Raw genomic sequence first — 18987 nt, 5'->3', positions numbered from 1 at the left:
ATCTTCTGTCTTCAGAGTCAGAAAGCAAGAGAGTTGACAAGTGACAAAAGAGGATTCTTTAGAATCACTTTTGCTGAGTCACCTCTCTCTCTTAGTAGCATAACCATTTGCTAGGCTGAACCAGAATCACAAAGAGATAACTTGACTGGTGCAAAATTGCCCAGTGGAGTCCAAGGAGAATTGGATAGATGACCTAGAATTTCAGAGCCAGTAAAGCCCTGGAGTTGATAAGCAGTGAGCATCTGCTTTAATCACCCCATTTCCATCTCTTCTTTCTCACCATTCAGGAGGTAACTACCCTCCCCCTCCCCTCCTCCCACTCATACACACACTCACTTCTTACTAATTTTAGTTCTCATATAAGAGTCACATGGACCTTAAAGCACAAGGCATCTTTGTGGAATTCATATGAAACGTGTGCCATGATGATGTGGCACCTGGGAAGCACCAGTTTCTTAGCAGGCATAGAAGTGCCTATTTTGTGAGGGCAATAATACAGTCGTCTCTGTGAGTCTATGAATCTTGTGGGAGTCTAGGTGGAAGAAAGTATTATCCCCAAATGTTCTTAAAAGGGAGAAAAAAAATAGACCCCCCTCAGATTACAATGGTCTAGCTTGTATTGACTATTGTTCCCCATGTTATTAACATCTCTTGAGAAAGTTAAATAGCATTCTCTTTTCAGGATGTGTCACAGGCACCACAAAATGCCAGGTCAAATCAAAGCATCTAAAGTATTCTAGGTGCTGGGAATTCCCTGGTGGTCCAGTGGTTAGGACTCCAAGCTTCCACTGCAGGGAGCACAGGTTCCATCCCTGGTCGTGGAACTAAGATCCGGCAAGCCGCGTAGTAGCGTGGCCAAAAAAAAAAAAAAAAAAAGTAAAATATTCTAGGTGCTAGATCAAGATAGACATTTTCAATCCTATGCTATAATTTAGATAATTTAATTACTTATTTAAAAAGGAGAGCAAGCTATTTTCAAAAGATAAAGAAGCATTTAGAATATCAAGTAAGGCTTTCTGATATGTTTAGCCATCTTCGAGGTTGAACTTCATATATGTCATTACAGGAAGCATAACTGCCTCAATCAGAATAGTGTGAAATGGCGGTCTGCTACTATTTTGATCAATTCTAGTGTATTAAAACCCATGTTAAGAAATTGGCGACAGAGGATGTCTTTAAGAAAGGACTCTGGGTAGCTGGGGTACAGAGACAGGAAGGAGGCTAGATTTTCACTGCACAGTCTTTTAGAACGTCTGAGTGTGTAAGTATTATATAAACAAACTGAGGCAAATAATTTAAAGCAATAAGATGTAACAGAGTGAGTAAGGGGTTATCTTCATATTACCATGCTCCAGAAAATGTTTTGAGCCAAGGTGAAGAGCTAAGCATGGATAATTCCATGAGACATGGTCCTTTTGTAATTGCCAGGTTAGATGTGAACTAACTCTAATTTCCCAGATAGATTTTATAAACTACTTGGCTGATGGCCATGACTGGAGGTCAGAATAGTTCAAATTCTCCCTCGGAAAATGAGATCTTTCTTCTGTAGAATTCTAAAGAGGTAAATCATGTGATCTTTTAGTTATAGGCTAGAAAAATCAGTAATGCCTCCTGTGAAGTATTTTTTCTGCCATTTTTTTAATTAAAAATATTTTTTAATGTTTTTCATCTGCAAGTCCCACCTGCAGTCATTATGACTTCTTTCAAAACCCGTGATGAGGATATTTCCTATAAGCCAGAGGTGTAAATAACCTGCCCATGCAATCAATGCTATTCCTCCCCCTTCATCTTCTGCCCAGTTGCCACCAACACCCAGCTATTACTGCCATGAGAGCCATTATGGAAAGCTTAGAAAAAAAATAAACTTAGTGCACTTAGAAAACCTGCATTTATAAGAGGGGGTGGGAGGAAAAGAGACCAGTTTAGAGGTTGCAATTTAATATTACAGATGCCCAAGAATGTCCTTGTAGGAGCTTTGAGGATTCCTAGTTTAAAATCTCTGCTTTGTCCCTTAAAGCTATGAGACCTTGGGCAAGTTATTTAACCTCTCTAGATCTGTTTCCTCACTTGAACCAAATGGATTAAAATGCTATTGGCTGTGATCATGTCTGACTATAGTGAACAATTAATCATTTTAATCTCCTCTCCTTCCTTTGCCCCCAAATATCTTCCCTCTTACTCCTTGAACTTTTTAATTTCACTTTGTTAACTGTGCACAAAATGGCATGGAGCTTCCTCTGGGACAACCAGCAGCCATCTAAAACTATAGAAAATATTTGGGATGCTAAAAGTGCTTGTCAATTAAACCAGTGTTTATTTTCCTTAGAAAGCCGAAAGAAAGTCTCTCAGGTGTGGAGTTTTTGACTGAGAATCCTGAGTGATTTTATTTGAGATTTGGGGCACTCGTGCTGAAGTTTGGGCTGTCTGAGGTGGGTGTCATAGCTGGGATCCTTGGGATATTTGAGGAGTGGACAGGGCCATACCCCATGGTTAAGCATTTATTAATATATTCTGGCCAGTCCCTTGCCCAGAAAAAGGGACAAACTTTTTGTCTACCCTTTATCCTACATCAGCAACTGGCGACTGAATCAGCATTCCTGTCGACCTAGAAACTTTGCCCTTTTTCATGGAAAACAGTATTTTCTGCATTTCAAAAACAAGCTTTTTAGTCCTAATCAGAATTTGGGGACTATCACGTTTTGTAATTCTGACTTGATTTAAAAGCTTAGTAACATGTGAAAATAGTATAAAATCCATGTGTTCTGAAGAGTTTCTCAGAGACAGTTGAGAGCAGTGGTTTCTGCTGTCCTTGTGGTTTAATCCTTAAAAACTCTTCATCTAAACCAAGGGCTTCTTACCTCCATTGGCTTATTAATTGTTGCCAGAAAGTGGTCCCTTCCTAGGGAATTCTTGCAAGCCCATGAGGCAGCAACCTTGCTGTTGAATTCGTCCTTGTCTCTGATGCCAAGCATGGGGCTGGCAGAGAGTAGGGGCTTGGCGTACGCTTGTTGAATGGATCAAAGTAGGAGTCAAAAAGAGATAGAGCCAAACCATTTTTGAACAAAAATTCTGCTTTTCTTCACATTTTTGAGCTCCCGATTAGCAAATGAAATTATATGTCATCAGGGAAATGCAAATGAAAACAACATTGAGACCTATTATTATTATTAGTTATTTATTTATTTTTTTGGTCGTGCTGCGCGGCTTGTGGGATCTTAGTTCCCTGACCAGGGATGGAACACACCCTCAGCAGGAAAAGTGTGGAATCCTAGCCACTGGACCACCAGGGAAGTCCTAGAGACTCCTTTTTGTTACTCAATGTAAGGGGTTTTAAAGCTACAGCTTCAGAGAAGAAGGTGGGGAGAGAGGTGGAAGCTGGTGGAGACTCAGCCTTGCCTGTGCTGAGAGATGGTGGTAAGGTCAATTAACCAGAAAGCCTTGTGCTCTCCAAATAATGTGATGCTTAAGAACATGTACTCAGGAGCCAGACTGCCTGGGTTCAAACCCCGATTCTGCCACTAACTAGCTGTGTGTTTTGGGCCAAGTTACTTAACCTTCTGTCATCAATTTCCATGTCTGTAAAATGAGAGTAATGATACTGCCTACCTTATAGCAGTATTCTGAGGATGAAATGATTTAAATGTAGAGCACTTAGAAAGCGGCTGAGACTTAGGAAGCGGTCAGTAACCGTTAGCTCTTGTGAGAGTCTATGGGCAGGACCCTGAGGACCTGCAGATTGGCAAGGAAGTGAACCAGGGAAGACCTGGAAGAGAGTGATTAATGTTTCACTTATGCCCAACCAGTTGAATAATGGGAATGTGTGACCTATAACTGGACCAGTAGGTTCAGGGCCCATATCCTGAGAGCCCCTCCAGCCATGGTAAAAAGAGTTCATGCACTTGAATCACATACTCTTCTGACCCACAGTAGGTGTGATGGATACAGAGTACCACATGAAGGGGGGATGGAGTTCCAAGGACAACTGAGTGAAAAACAGAGCAGAAAGTAATCGTAGCAATAATACAAAAAAATGAACTACCTCCAAACCTTAATCTCTGCCATGATGATCTAAACTAAAAGATTATAGCATAGAGGAGCTTAAAGACAAGGAAGTTACTGTAATATGCCCACGCATACTGTTGTACATACAAGGACACTGGCTACACTACTCTTTATGTCCCTGCCCCGCCCCCCGCCTCCCAGAAAAGCCCAACAACAGTTTATGCTCATCAGCATGCCATATAGCCATCAAAAGGGATATGGTAGACGGATATAGAATCACATGGAATGATCTTAAGACATTTGATAAATGAAAAGTTGCAAAACAATATGTGTAGTTTGTCTCTTTATGTAGAATATGTGTGTGTTTATTTGTTTGTGCTTATATGTAGTTAATTTAAAAAACAAAAACAAGCAATTGGAAGTGTATATCCCAGACTGTTAGCAGTGATTATCAGTGGGAAGGAGAGGAGTTGAGAAATGAAGGATGGTTTTCATGTTTTACTCTTTATTAAGCTTGCCAGATTTAACAAATAAAAATGTAGGACACCCACCTAAATTTGAGTTTCAGATAAACAATAAATATGTTTTATGTGAATGTCCCATGTATTCTAATAATATAGACATACTTACACTAAAAAGTTATTCACTGTTTATCTGAAATTCAGATTTAACAGGTGTCCTGTGTTTCCTCCAGCAAGGCCACTCTATATACTTGGGTATTTAATGCTCATTAAAGGAAATTTTCATGTACTAATTGTATGATTTTTAAAAAAGAAAAAGAAGCATAAGATAGTTTCTTTTCAAGACTACACAAAAATATAATTTTTAGTTAAGAAAATTGGCCTAGAAGCAAATTACAGAGCAGCATATATATGAAGACCTCAGTTTTATAAGAAGAAAAGCATATGCACACATACACTAAAAGATGGAAAGGTATACATACATAGATATACATAAGAATACTAACAGTCCTCTCTAGTGTTGAGATCAGGATGATTTAAGTTTCTTCTTTGTGCTTTAGAAAGCTCTTTTGTTTGTTTGTTTGTTTTTGCGGTACTCGGGCCTCTCACTGTTGTGGCCTCTCCCGTTGCGGAGCACAGGCTCCAGACGCACAGGCTCAGCAGCCATGGCTTACGGGCCCAGCCGCTCCGCGGCATGTGGGATCTTCCCGGACCGGGGCACGAACCCGTGACCCCTGCATTGGCAGGCGGACTCTCAACCACTGCGCCACCAGGGAAGCCCTAGAAAGCTCTTTTAAAATGTTTGGAAAGAACATGAATTGCTTTTGGAAAGGGAAAAGGTCATGTGTAAAGAGCACCATTTTTCCTTGCTTCCCTGTGGACGCAGATATGCCCAAGTTGCAGCTGCCCTCAGAAGGAAGTGGTGGGCAGCGGTGTGAGCCTTGTCTTTGGTTTAAAGTTATTAAAAAACTCTGTCATCCCATACCCTTGCAGGATACCTCCAAAAGCAGCCCTACTTTGGAGCAGTGGTTGGCAGGGTGGCCAACCGAATTGCCAAAGGAACATTCACGTTGGATGGGAAGGAGTATCAGCTGGCCATTAACAATGGGCCCAACAGCCTGCATGGAGGAGTCAGAGGGTTTGATAAGGTGAGTTGGGGGCATCGGACAGAGTCCTCACCTGGCACACTTCACTGAGTACCTTCAAGCATACCTTCTGTTTGCCAGGCACAATCCTAGGCCCTAGAGCAAATGCATGGTAAGGTGATACAGGAAAGAGGCTGCTCCCATGGTTTGGGGGAGCAGATGTGCCGGCTGTGTTCCAGGAGCCACCCTTCACTAGCTCATCTGACTCTAATAGGCAGGAGAGCCCTGAGTGAAAGGATGACAGCCCTTAGGAAAGACAGGGAGCACCTTTCTCACAGTTTTGGCATCAGAGTTGGTTGACCTTAGGCACAACAGAAAAGTGGATTAAAAATAATACCCACCACTTCTTGCACACGGCATTTGCATATATCATCTCCCACCCTCACTAGAACCCTGTACTGTCACCAGATGAGAAATCTGAGGCCCTGAAAGGCCACACAGTTCCTAAGTTGGGCTGCCTGACCCAAAGCCCTCATTCCTATACTACCGCTGCTGGTGTCCGCCACGGCTGCTGTGGGTGCCCCCAACCCAACACACCCCATGTATCTGTCTGTGAGCCCCTCCCTATGCATTGTGGCACTGCATCCAGGCTGCCCTTCCAATGAAGTGCCTCACGCCTCAAAATGACCTCGATTCTCCCCAGTTCCCCCTTTCCACGTTAAAACTCCCATCCCCTAAGTGAATCCCTGGAAAACCAGGTTAGGAAAACAAATTGATCAAACAGCTTCTCCCTGAGGTAGGAATGCCTGCCCTCCTGTTTCCTAGCTGCGTGGGAGCCTGCAGGTGAACCCCAGTGATTCTGTTACTAGTCTAATTTCAGAGAGATAATTTTGGTAGTTAGCTTTCCTTTAAATTATACCACCCAGGTTACTTCCTAGAAAAAAGCCAGAGAAGACAGGAACATGTATGGCAGTTAAGAATCACAGTGTTTTCTTTTCTACCTCTTACCGCCACCCATGCTGTTGAAGGAAGTTGGTCACTCTGTTTCCCCTGTCCTACCAGCTTCCTGTCTGTGGTTTAGAGCCGGACTGCCCCATCACTTCCCCTTTCCTCCATGATGGAACTCCTCACGCCAGGGAGACGTGAAGGCAGAGGGTATCCTCTGTCCTGGCAATATTAAGGCAGAGGGTCTCTGGAATATGCCAGGTGCATGGGCAAACCCCAGCCAGAGGAAGTTAGGCCCAGCTCTGTTTGGCCAGGGATCTTCGGAGGAGCCTCAGCACCTTGTTCTAGCTTGTTCCTGCTCACATGGTTCCTGTTCCACATGGAATTTTCTGTGGTGTTGTGTAATGGGGCATGCCCTGTATGAACAAACGCAGAAGGATAGTATTCATGTCCTTCTATGCAGTGTGTCAGCTGAGCCCCTTCTGTGAACCAGGGGGATGGGGATTCCTGAGACTCCAGTATAGTGAGGGATTCTTACATAACTGTTGCAGGCAACAAGCCCCATAACACAGATGCCAGGGGTGTGCTACAGGAACTGGGTATGGACAAATTAATGGCAAGTGGGGAGGTTGGATTTGAACTGTTCTTGAAGAAAAGATAGTATGTCATTTAATAAGTGGATATTGGAGAGTGGCTGTGCAACAGCCCACAGAGGGGTGGGGAAAGACTTGGAATGCAATCTTGGAGCCACTGAAAGTTTTAGACCACTAGGTTTTCATGTAGCAACATGAGCAGTATCACATGGACTTTGTTTTAAGTTGCATTTGGTTTCAACAATTACTGAATAATTGTTGGTTTGCAGGTATGTGTTTTTCTACTTATACCAACACATTTTTTTAAAGATGAAATTTGAATAACCTGGCAGGATTAGAAATGGTGTAAGTAGGCCTAGAGATGCAAATGCGGAAATTTTCAGGAAATTTGGAAACCATAGGGTCAGGGAAATCCTCCCGTGAATAGGAATTATACTTTCCACTTTATCTGATAATATTGCTTTACACAAAAATCTTTCCATTGTGTCCTTTCTCTAAAGGAAAAAAACTAGGTAGCAAGTTAAGACGATTTTATTTCAAATATTTTATTCCTAAAATTTTCCGTTTGGGGGATTCCTTTTTCTTTATTTAATCACACATATACCAGGCAACATTTCCGGGAGATAATTAGGGTGTAAAATTAATTTTTTACTAAAGTCAGCGAATTTGTTTCAAATACCAGCTGCTTTCACTGTAGGCGAAGGCAGAGACCTCCGTTCCCACTGGGTTCCTCTTCCTGGTGAATGCAGTGTCAGTGAGAGAGATCCAGGCCATGCCAGGAGTGGGTGGGCAGAGCCTGGGCTCATGGGCCATTCCTGTGACCCACAGAAGTTATTATCTTCCAACTCTATTTGCAATGACAGTGTTTGGCCTCAACTCTGCTGTTGGAAACGAAGATTGGAACAAAACATTGACTGAAAGTAAGATGTGGAATAGTGTAGACTGTCAGGCTAAGTTTGAATCCTAGCTCTGTCACTAATTACATGTATGACTTTAAACAAGATATTTCTCCCTTTAAACAATTGCATGAATTATGACAGGGTTCTACTCCATCCCCTGGAATGTGGGAGGTGGAAGTTAGCCCCCCTGAACTCAATTTGCTCATCTATAAAATGGGGGTAATAATATTAGTTGGAGCCAGGTGAAATTGCCAGTGCTCAACTGTTTTGACCTATAAAGATGGTAATTTCGGCTGGTTCAACTAAATCCTTACCTTATAAAATGGTTTATGTAAAGCACCAGGTCAGTGACTGGCTGGTGAGCACCCAACAAATGGAGGTCTCATGTCTGCAAAGGGCCCCTTTCCTAGTGACCCCAGAGCTCCCCAAAGGGACTGGGGGTCTCTGGCTACCTTGTCCTCTGATGGTGTAGAATAAGGAAGCAGGCTCAGGATCAGACAACTTGATTCAAATCCACTGTCTTATTGGCAGTGTGGCCTGGGACAAGCAGTTTATCCTTTCTGAGCCTCCATCCTCTCATCTTTAAATGAGGATAATGGCACCTGCTTTACGTCAGCCTTGAGACACATAGTGTCTGCGAAGTTTCTAGCAAAGAGCCTAGGCTCATAATGGGCACTCGATAAGGCATATAAGATTACATATACATTTCAGGTGTACAACATAGTGATTCACAATTTTTAAAGATTATATTCCATTTAAATTTATTATAAAATATTGGTTATATTCCCCACGCTGTACAATATATCCTTGTAGCTTATTTATTTTATACATAGTAGTTTGTACCTTTAATCCCCTACCCCTATGGTAACCCCATTGGTAACCACTACTTTGTTGTCTGTGTCTGTGAGTCTGTTTCTGTTTTGTTATATTCACTAGTTTGTTTTATTTTTCAGATTCCAAGTTGTCTTTAAATATTGAAATGTGGCATTTAGCTTGGGATTGGAGTGACTAAACAGCTTCAAAAACACTTTCTTCCAGGTCCTGTGGACCCCTCAGGTGCTGTCAAATGGAGTCGAGTTCTCACGGGTCAGTCCAGATGGTGAGGAAGGCTACCCTGGAGAGTTAAAAGTCTGGGTGACATACACACTAGATGGCGGGGAGCTCGTGATCAACTACCGAGCACAGGCCAGTCAGACCACTCCGGTCAATCTGACCAACCATTCTTACTTCAACCTGGCAGGCCAGGTAGGTGAACTTGCGTTTGATCACCTGCTGTAGTGTGAAGTGCCACTTCCCTCTTCTCTCCTGCATTGTGCTTTGTGGAATGACCTGGGGGAGTGACTGGAGAGACTAACCCAGTATGGAATTACCCTGGCGATGGGATCACCCCTGGGATGAGGAAAAGTGCCCAGCAAAGCATCTGACTCATAATAGGTGGTCCACAAATGGAAGTTATAGGGAAATGAGTACATTGTGCTGCCCCACACGCTCAGACAGGTAACAAGCTATTTAAAGAACTGCCTGTCATCTAATTGTAACAAGTGCTTACATTTGCTTCCCCAGTTTCACGCCAGTTTCACCCCACCCCCCCACCAAAATTACTTCCAATTAAGGCATTTTCCATCACTGGATCTTTGAAGATGTGCTTAGCCCAGCCCCTTTAGATAAATGCTGCCAATGTTTGTGTGCTCCCGCTGTACGGCCCACCCTAGGAGTGGTGTGGAGACACTGACAGCCCCCCTTAGGTAATTCCCTCTAAACTACCTCATTCCCTCCTAATGATAATATTCTAGCTTGCTGAGGAGGCTATTACATGAGACAGAATAAAAAAAAGGCTTAGCTAAAATCTGTAGATTCTATCTATGACTTTCTCTTCATCTAAGAAGCTCATCATTGTATACTAGACTTGAATCGCTTTGGCATGATTTCCTACTACAAAATGATGTTCACAGCCAGCTAGTAATATCTTGCATTTTTACACTTTTTAGGATTTTGTTGATGATATGCTGATTTCTTTTCTAGAATCTTTTCAAATAGCATGAGTTAATTGGTTCTTACATAATTTGAAAATAAGAAAGACGGTTCTTCACTTGCTTGTTCCTTATCTTCAGGAACTTCCACCATCCTTCTTGAGATCTTAAAGACAAACCAAAAAATAAGCACACACAAGCCATAAGAGACTCTGCAATCATGAGCATAAAGACCCCACTTTTTTTTTTTTACATCTTTATTGGAGTATAATTGCTTTACAATGGTGTGTTAGTTTCTGCTTTATAACAAAGTGAATCAGTTATATGTATACATATGTTCCCATACCTCTTCCCTCTTGCATCTCCCTCCCTCCCACCCTCCCTATCCCACCCCTCTAGGTGGTCACAAAGCAACAAGCTGATCTCCCTGTGCTATGCGGCTGCTTCCCACTAGCTATCTACCTTACGTTTGGTAGTGTATATATGTCCATGCCTCTCTCTCGCTTTGTCCCAGCTTACCCATCCCCCTCCCCATATCCTCAAGTCCATTCTCTAGTAGGTCTGTGTCTTTATTCCTGTCTTACCCCTAGGTTCTTCATGACATTTTTTTTTTCTTAGGTTCCATATATATGTGTTAGCATATGGTATTTGTCTTTCTCTTTCTGACTTACTTCACTCTGTATGACAGACTCTAGGTCCATCAACCTCACTACAAATAACTCAATTTCGTTTCTTTTTATGGTTGAATAATATTCCATTGTATATATGTACCACATCTTCTTTATCCATTCATCCGATGATGGACACTTAGGTTGTTTCCATCTCCTGGCTATTGTATATAGAGCTGCAATGAACATTTTGGTACATGACTCTTTTTGAATTCTGGTTTTCTCAGGGTATATGCCCAGTAGTGGGATTGCTGGGTCATATGGTAGTTCTATTTGTAGTTTTTTAAGGAACCTCCATACTGTTCTCCATAGTGCCTGTACTAATTCACATTCCCACCAACAGTGCAAGAGTGTTCCCTTTTCTCCACACCCTCTCCAGCATTTATTGTTTCTAGATTTTTTGATGATGGCCATTCTGACCGGTGTGAGATGATATCTCATTGTAGTTTTGATTTGCATTTCTCTAATGATTAATGATGTTGAGCATTCTTTCATGTGTTTGTTGGCAGTCTGTATATCTTCTTTGGAGAAATGCCTATTTAGGTCTTCTGCCCATTTTTGGGTTGGGTTGTTTGTTTTTTTGTTATTGAGCTGCATGAGCTGCTTGTAAATTTTGGAGATTAATCTTTTGTCAGTTGCTTCATTTGCAAATATTTTCTCCCATTCTGAGGGTTGTCTTTTGGTCTTGTTTATGATTTCCTTTGCTGTGCAAAAGCTTTTAAGTTTCATTAGGTCCCACTTGTTTATTTTTGTTTTTATTTCCATTTCTCTAGGAGGTGGAAGACCCCACTTTTTAAAATAAGTTCAGAAAGAAACTTGACAGAAATAGAACAAAATATTAATGGTTTTATGTGGGTAATAGATCATGGTGATTTTTCACTATTTTCCACATTTTTGTAACTAAGGGGGTGATCTAAAGGAATAGATTCAGAAATAGAAAAAGAAATTAGGCGTGAAGTATTACTCTGCCAATGTGTTCCAATGTAGGACGCAAAATGGGAACGTAAAGTTCACTAAGGCTCTTTCTGCTTATGTGAGAGGAGGACCCTCCTGACCAGAATTTTCTACCCTTCCAATCCTACAAGGACTTGGAGTGACTCCTAAAAATTTCTAAATTTTTTTCCAGAGTCTGAATAGTTTCCCAGATCACAGACCCTACACAGAAGGGCGGTCAGGGTCAACTCCCTTCTGTGTGCTATCTTAGTAAGTACAGCTCACATCCACAGCCTCTAGCTTCAGGGATGGCGTGGGTGAGGGCCACCAGCCTTTTGGAGCATCAGGTAAGGGTTGGTAGGCAGTTACCCGGCCTGGGGTCAAGGGGTCTCTCTGCATTTTCAGAACATCTCTTGCCCTACCTGGAAAAGCATTATTGTGTGTCTTAAACCCTCCCCAGGTAAATAGCTCAAAACTTGATATTTACAATAGTCAGCTCATCTTATATATTTTCTTTTTGTTTGTTTTTTAAATTTAATAAGCAGTATTTTTGTCCTACTTGGGCGTCAAACTTTGACTCATCACTTCTAAGTTTGAGTGTTGGAGGCCTAGGGGGAGGAGAGCACTGTGTTTTTCAAAGAATGGAAAAGGTATGTAGGTTGCAGGTTGGTTGATTTTTTTTTTTTTTTTGGCTGTTCCTTTCTTATCTAACACAAAACTGGGAGAACTTTATTTTTTTAACTGAAACTTTATCTAAAGATCTATGAAAGCAGGCCTGGGGCAATTTGAGATGAAAAGCAATAGTTCTGGTTTTGGTATGACTGTGTAGGTATGTCATCAAGGACCCAAATTCTTCCATTCTGCTTCTTCAGTGCTATGGTTTTTGTCTTCCAGCTTATCCCCTCATGGTCACAAGATGGTTGCCACAGCTCCATGAATCACCTCTTCATATAGTCACATCCAGAGATAAAAAAAGGAACTATTCTTTTTTTCATATCTCTAATGTTCCATTTTTAAGAACAAGCAAAACTTTTTCTAGAAGCTCCTCAGCAGACTTTCCTCACGTTTTGTTGGCCAGAAGTATGTCTTACGCTCTGCTTAAGCCAATCACCAGCAAGGGAATTAGACTACAATGGTTGGCTTAGACAAATCAAAGTTTGCCCTCTGGGGCCTGGGTGGGGTTCCTTTCCCTGAATATATCCTCACATAGGATAAATCAACAAGTCAGTGTTCTGCCAGGGGAAAGGGAGGGTGCTGATAATGGAGTTGAGATAGCTTTTGGGTAGTAACCAATAGTGTCTGTTATATCCTGCTAGAGGTGATAAGAGCTGAAGTAAGGAAGTGGTAGTGGCAGCGCACAAAAAGGTCTTTAAAGCCCCACCCAAGCCACAGTGAGCTTTATAAATGGTTAATGTTACAAATAGTAGCAGCGAAAGTTAACCAAAGCAAACACTGAACTCAGAGATGGGCCTCAGTTCTGTTTGTGAATCAGCATTCCTTGCCAAGTTTTCATCAGCCTGAAAAGGAAAAGAATCCAACAGTAATATTCCACCAGAGTAGACATTGCATTATTCCAGGTCAGAAGAGTCATAAAATGAAAAGCGTGCTTCTTTTACTGAAGGAATGTTACTGCTGTTTAATGACCCAACAATTCAGAGAGTGGGTGCCTAGTCAGTGTTCCTTTCCTTCTCCTCCCAGGCTTCTTCCCCACATCTTGGACTCAATTTACTGGTGTGTGATTTTCATACTGAATCATTTTCTTCCTGCCCTAGTGCTAAAAAACAAACAGAACAAGGAAATTCCTAAGAAGCTCTATTCATTATAATAAAAAAAACTCAAAACAACCCAAAAGTCTATCAATAGGAGAACAGATAAGTTGTGATATATTTATACAATGGAATACTACTCAATCTTGAACTGAGCATTGAACAATTAGAGCCAAAGAAAGAGTCCCAAATTCTCATTCCCTCACAGCTGCTACCCTCAGTCCCAGGGGCCTCTTCGGTACTGGCAGTAGCCTGAGGCCTGAGGTGACAGTAGGGAGAGCCACACAGGAGAGAGACCCCTCTAGGCTGGAACAGCTCTAGGCGGGGGTGCAGGCCACTCCCATTTTGGACCTGCCTTCCCAGGTCAGATCAGGGACCAAACAAGTGGCTAAGATAGTGTGGGCAGAAGCCTCTGCCCCAGCCTTGTCTCCCACCCACTCCTACCCTTGACCGCTGGGACAGTACAGGAGAATCATAGTTCGTTAGAAACAGAGCCTCCTGGTAGTGTAAATAAACCGATTTCTGTCATGTTTAGACATCGATTCTCACAGCCTCTGAAATCTTGGCCTTTGTCCTCTGGACGACTCCATTTGATTTCGTGGCTGAGGCCTTCTGATAGTAGAATATGTTCTCAGTTAACCCAGAGCACTCTGCCTCTCTCTGCTCACTTCTCAGGAACCCCTCGGAGCCTTCAGTTTAGCTGAGCTCAGGGCTTCTCAACCTCGGCACTGTTGACATTTGGGGCCAGATGACTCCTTGTTGCCGGGGTGCGGAGGCTGACCTGAGCATGGTACGCTGTTTGGCAGAATCCCTGGCCTCTTCACACGACTGCTTCCCCAGTAGCATTACCACCCCCAGCCGTGACAATCAAAAATGTCTCGAGACACCTGTGGGGCAAAATCATCCCTAGCTGAAAACTACCAGTTTCGTTTATTTTTGAGCATTCACTCAGCAAAAGCCCTCACTTGGTTTCCTTTCCACATCTTTTGCTGTGAAGCTTTAAAATACTGCTATTAAAATGTAATCCTTTTTATTAGAAACATATATGTGTATTTTCCAGTTTGTAAGCAACACAACACATCCTTACTGAACTGTTCCCCAAGAACCCTGGACAGAATGGGGACATCAGACTGATTTTATACTGAAGGAAATAAGTCCAGAACTAGACCCCGGGCCTTTCTGACCACTGACCAGTGCTTCAGGGACCAGCCTTTGACTCCACCAGGAGGTCAGGCTGCATCTTTACAGGGGAGATGGGACCCCAGTTCTGACTTCCAGGCTTCTGCCATGGAGGAGGGAGTGGGTCCTCTGAGTGGGAACTAGGCCAGAGAAGGGGTGACATGGCCCACCCCTCGTGAGCCTAGAGGTGATGCTTTGGCTGTCCACCTGTGTGTTACAGGTCACTGACCCTTGCTCTTTTGTTTGCCTGGCATGTGAGGACAGTAGAAGAAAACCCTCTGCTAATAAGTCAAAATTCAAAAGGCTTTCAAACCACTGTTGTTTCTCTGACTTTTCACTTTCATAATTCCATTCACAAAAGAACATGCATGCTGGGGTTACACTCGAAAGTTTCTTCCAAATGTATCGGCTGCTACGTTTGAGCCCCTATCTACCTAACTTAAATGAACGAATTCATCATCATCATAGGTCAAATGGGATTTCTAAAGTTTTCGTCAATACTTGAAAACATTTCTGCAAGAGAAGTTATAAAGCAAATATATAAAATAAGACTGAGCACTAAACCTTCTTTGCTTTCTCTACTTTTTCTATCCCAGGGTTCCCCGAATATATACGACCATGAAGTCACTATAGAAGCTGATACTTTTTTGCCTGTGGATGAAACCCTGATTCCTACAGGTTGGTGAATTTACACCTCTTATGGGAATGCAGAGCTGCGGTGCAGTGTGAGAAACATTAAAACTTCATTTCCCTAAATACATTTCCCTTGTTGACCTGACACAATGCCCATAATTACCATGATTAGTCATTTATTTTGGTTATGGTTGGGTGACCATTTACTTAAACACCCAAACCAGGACACTCTTGAGAGGGTAAGGGGATGCTGTTAATAATTTTGCCAGGGCAACAGGCATAAACTGAGATAATCCCAAAAAGCTGGGTCAGATGGTCATCCTAGCTGAGCCATAGACTCCAGAAGTTCTGCATTAAAATGTAAATCTGTTACTCCTTAGCATCTGAGCAGAGATAAATTTACCTAAGCATTACCTCACAGATGCAGGACGCTGATAGAACATGTCATGGTTTTTGACAGAAAAGGAAAGGGTTGGACGGGTTGTACCCTGAGGAGGACAAATACAGATACATCACCTCCGAGACACAGTTAGGGGGATGGGGTGGAAGGAGGAGTTCTGCATACCAAAAGGGTAGGCGAGGTGTTGGCAGAGTCAAATTCATGTGTATGTGTGTGTGTGTGTCTCCTAGGTTTACTGGATTGAGATCATTTTGGTCATTATTATTTGGGATCAAAAGTACCTTGGTTCAATAGGCAAGTCCATAGAGACAGAGAGTAGATTAGTGAGTTGCCAGGTGCTGGGGACAGAGGAGAATGGGGAGTGACAATGGGTACTAGATTTCTGTTTGGGGTGAAAGATTCTGGAATTAGACAGTGGTGATGGTTGCACAACCTTGTAAATATACTAAACATTGATGAATTGTGCACTTTAAAAGGGTATGTGAATTATATCTCAATTTAAAAAAGGAAAGAAAGAACCTTGGTTCATGTGTTATCTCCAGGATTGAGGGGTATAGTTTTGTACTAGATTGTACGTGTACCCCCATCTGGCTCCCGGGGACAGATAGATGACAAGATGAACGGCAGGGGTGCTGTTATTTGTGGCAGTTTATAGAAATTAACTTGTAATAATTATCCCCAAAGCAGTAGATACATATTCTTATTGGGATTTTGTTAAAATCAGAGATCAGCTGAATGTAGAAGGCATCGTCAAAGAAAACTAAAGTAAACAAAAGTAGAGGATGAAGGGAAGGAAGAACAGAAATCTAGAAAGACACAAACACTTTCTGTATCACTTCCCCTTCTGGAGGAAGGGCCACCTTCGTGCTGCCCTTGCCTGATCTAGGTCTCTTACCTGTGTCTGACAGTGACTTGACTTCTCGGATGTGTTATCTCATAGCTCCTTTATCAGATGGCTTATGTCCTGTGGTCTGTTCTCTCAGGCTTCTGTTTAGGGCGCCAGCCCTCCAGAAGCCCATTGCTGTGGTAGCTACGTGTGAAAGGTCAGGAAGACCTGTCCCTTCTGTTCCCACCCTGTGTAAGGGTACTAGTACCTTAGTTGTCACCTCTGCTCCAATAAAGAGCTTAGGTGATAGAATATGAGCAATTAGAAGCCAAGGGCACCATCTTTGTTAGTTACTTGGTTTACATCAAAGTAAGAAGACTGTTGACATTACATCCCCCTCATAGGATGCACTGAAAAAAGCACATCACTTGTGTGGTTTTCTGTCAAAAATGCAGAACCTCAGTCCATTCAGGAGAAGCCATGACATGAACCCAATTGAGGGATCATGTACAAAATAATTGACCAGTACTCTTCAAAGAGATCAAGATCGTGAAGGGCAAAAAAAGACTGAGGAGCAGTCACAGAGGAGACTAAGGAGATACAATAATTAAATGCAACATGGGATCCTAGACTGGATCATGAGGCAGAAAAAGGGCAGAGGAAGGTGGTGAAGGGTACACATGGATGTATTATTTTTGCAACATTTTTGTAAGTCTAAAATTATTTCAAATTTTCAAAACTGGAAAAAAAGAAAGACCCAGGGATCCAAGTAAGATACTAAAGTGTACCGGGCACCTGCCTTACTTTAGGTAAGGGCTTTTGTTTGAGCATCTTTATTTCGGCATCTTTAAAGCAATAGGGCTGTGTTTATGGCTGGTAGTTCAGAATTCTTAAGGGGAAAAAGAATGTGAGCCTGCATACTGAATAGCAACTTCAGTTAACAGCAGGAATTAGAAACTCCCATAAACAAGGCGACTACAAAACTAATTAGAATAATAATGAGGAATCAAGATACATGGATTAAAAATTTTTTGGCGTCACAGTGTTGAATATTTTTCTGGCTCCAGGGCTTTTATGTTTGTCTTGGTAATGTGTTATCTTCTGATATTGACATGGCTCAATAGATGGGTGTGAATAAGCTGGCCCATCTTGTCCTAGATGCAGAATTATTGCATTAGAACTATGTGATGTGAACTGCAAGGGAAAATGGTGGCAGCTCCTGTTTCGTGACTGATAAGGAAGAAAATGAACTAAGTAGCTTATAAATGGAGGTGATGAAATAAGGGCATATTTATTTCTGTATATTTATAAAATTTTATGCTATCCTGCTGAGTTTTGATCAGATGAAAATCACAAAAATGCATAACTCATACCAGGTAAAGATTATTTGTCATGATTGTAAGAGATAATTGTGGCAAAGCAAAGTACAGCTTAACATGCAATCTAATTGACTGCATAAAACTCATGTTCATCTCAGTTTTGCACTGTAAGTGGCTTTAGGATCAAATTCTACACTCTGTACTAATATTGAACACCTGTGAAGTTGAGTTGGCTGTGAGATCTCTGGACTTTCAGGGAGGCAAGAGCCCCGGTTCTAGTCTTGGCTTTGCTATTGACTAGCTAGGGGACCTTGGGTGCATGTATAATGCTTTAACATTTAACCTCTATAGATGCTTATTTCCTTTTCTGCAAATAGGAGGTTCAACTCAATCAGGGTTCATAAATTTTCATAAATCAGACCCATAAATTTTATTTAAAAAACCGTTTGGGAAACTTATCTGGGGTTGCCCAACTTTTCATTTTGCCAAGCTAGAAAGCTATTACAAATACAGGGCTATTAAAATTAATTGGGAATATATGCATATTATATTTCAATTTAAAAAAATTTAACCAATTGGGATAATAATAAGGAACAGAGATAAATAGGCTACATTTAAAAAAAAAAGCTGAAACTACCATTCATAATCACCATGTTTCATAAAAGAAAGAATATATTAACACCATAAAAGTGGGGAAAATTTAATCTCAGAATAGAAATGACCCTTTAAATTGAATTTTTCTGACTTTTTTTTTTTTTAAATTTACTTTTATTTTTGGCTGCGTTGGGTCTTTGTTGCTGCGCACGGGCTTTCTCTAGTTGCTGCGAGAGGGGGCTTCTCATTGCGGTGGCTTGTCTTGTTGCAGAGCACTGGGCTCCAGGCGTATAGGCTTCAGTAGTTATGGCACATGGGCTCAGTAGTTATGGCTCACGGGCTCTAGAGTGGAGGCTCAGTAGTTGTGGCGCATGGGCTTAGTTGCTCCACGGCATGTGGGATCTTCCCAGACCAGGGCTCGAACCTGTGTCTCCCGCATTGGCAGGGGGATTCTTAACCACTGCGCCACCAGGGAAGCCCAATTTTTCTTACTTTTTAAAGAAATGTGACAGCTGATTATCCAAATCTATCTCAGTTTTCTGTGGACCAGTGAAAATTTTATTATGCACTCATGATCAAGAACCAATAATGGTCTGCAAGGTCACTTGTAACTCTTACATTCTGTGATTCTACAAGGCTCTTAGTGTAACATTTTACGGCTATCTCCAGCACCCTTCAAGTTCATTAGAACTCTATTACAGAAGTAAATAAGTT

General features: G+C 41.9%; 1 protein-coding gene across 7 annotated transcripts in view; it reads left to right on the top strand.

The window, feature by feature from the left end:
* Window positions 1–18987, top strand: part of GALM (galactose mutarotase) — a 105921-nt gene that overhangs the window by 48193 nt on the left and 38741 nt on the right. For all 7 annotated transcript variants that reach the window (XM_033838702.2, XM_033838701.2, XM_073791436.1 and 4 more), the window contains 3 exons: window positions 5457–5611; window positions 9024–9230; window positions 15098–15179. In XM_033838702.2, the coding sequence (XP_033694593.1) occupies window positions 5457–5611; window positions 9024–9230; window positions 15098–15179 (444 nt within the window). The remainder of the gene's footprint in view (window positions 1–5456; window positions 5612–9023; window positions 9231–15097; window positions 15180–18987) is intronic.

This window comes from Tursiops truncatus, chromosome 14, assembly GCF_011762595.2.
Source record: "Tursiops truncatus isolate mTurTru1 chromosome 14, mTurTru1.mat.Y, whole genome shotgun sequence".
NCBI classification, from domain to species: Eukaryota; Metazoa; Chordata; class Mammalia; order Artiodactyla; family Delphinidae; genus Tursiops; species Tursiops truncatus.
This window is presented reverse-complemented; position numbering and strand designations above follow the sequence as displayed.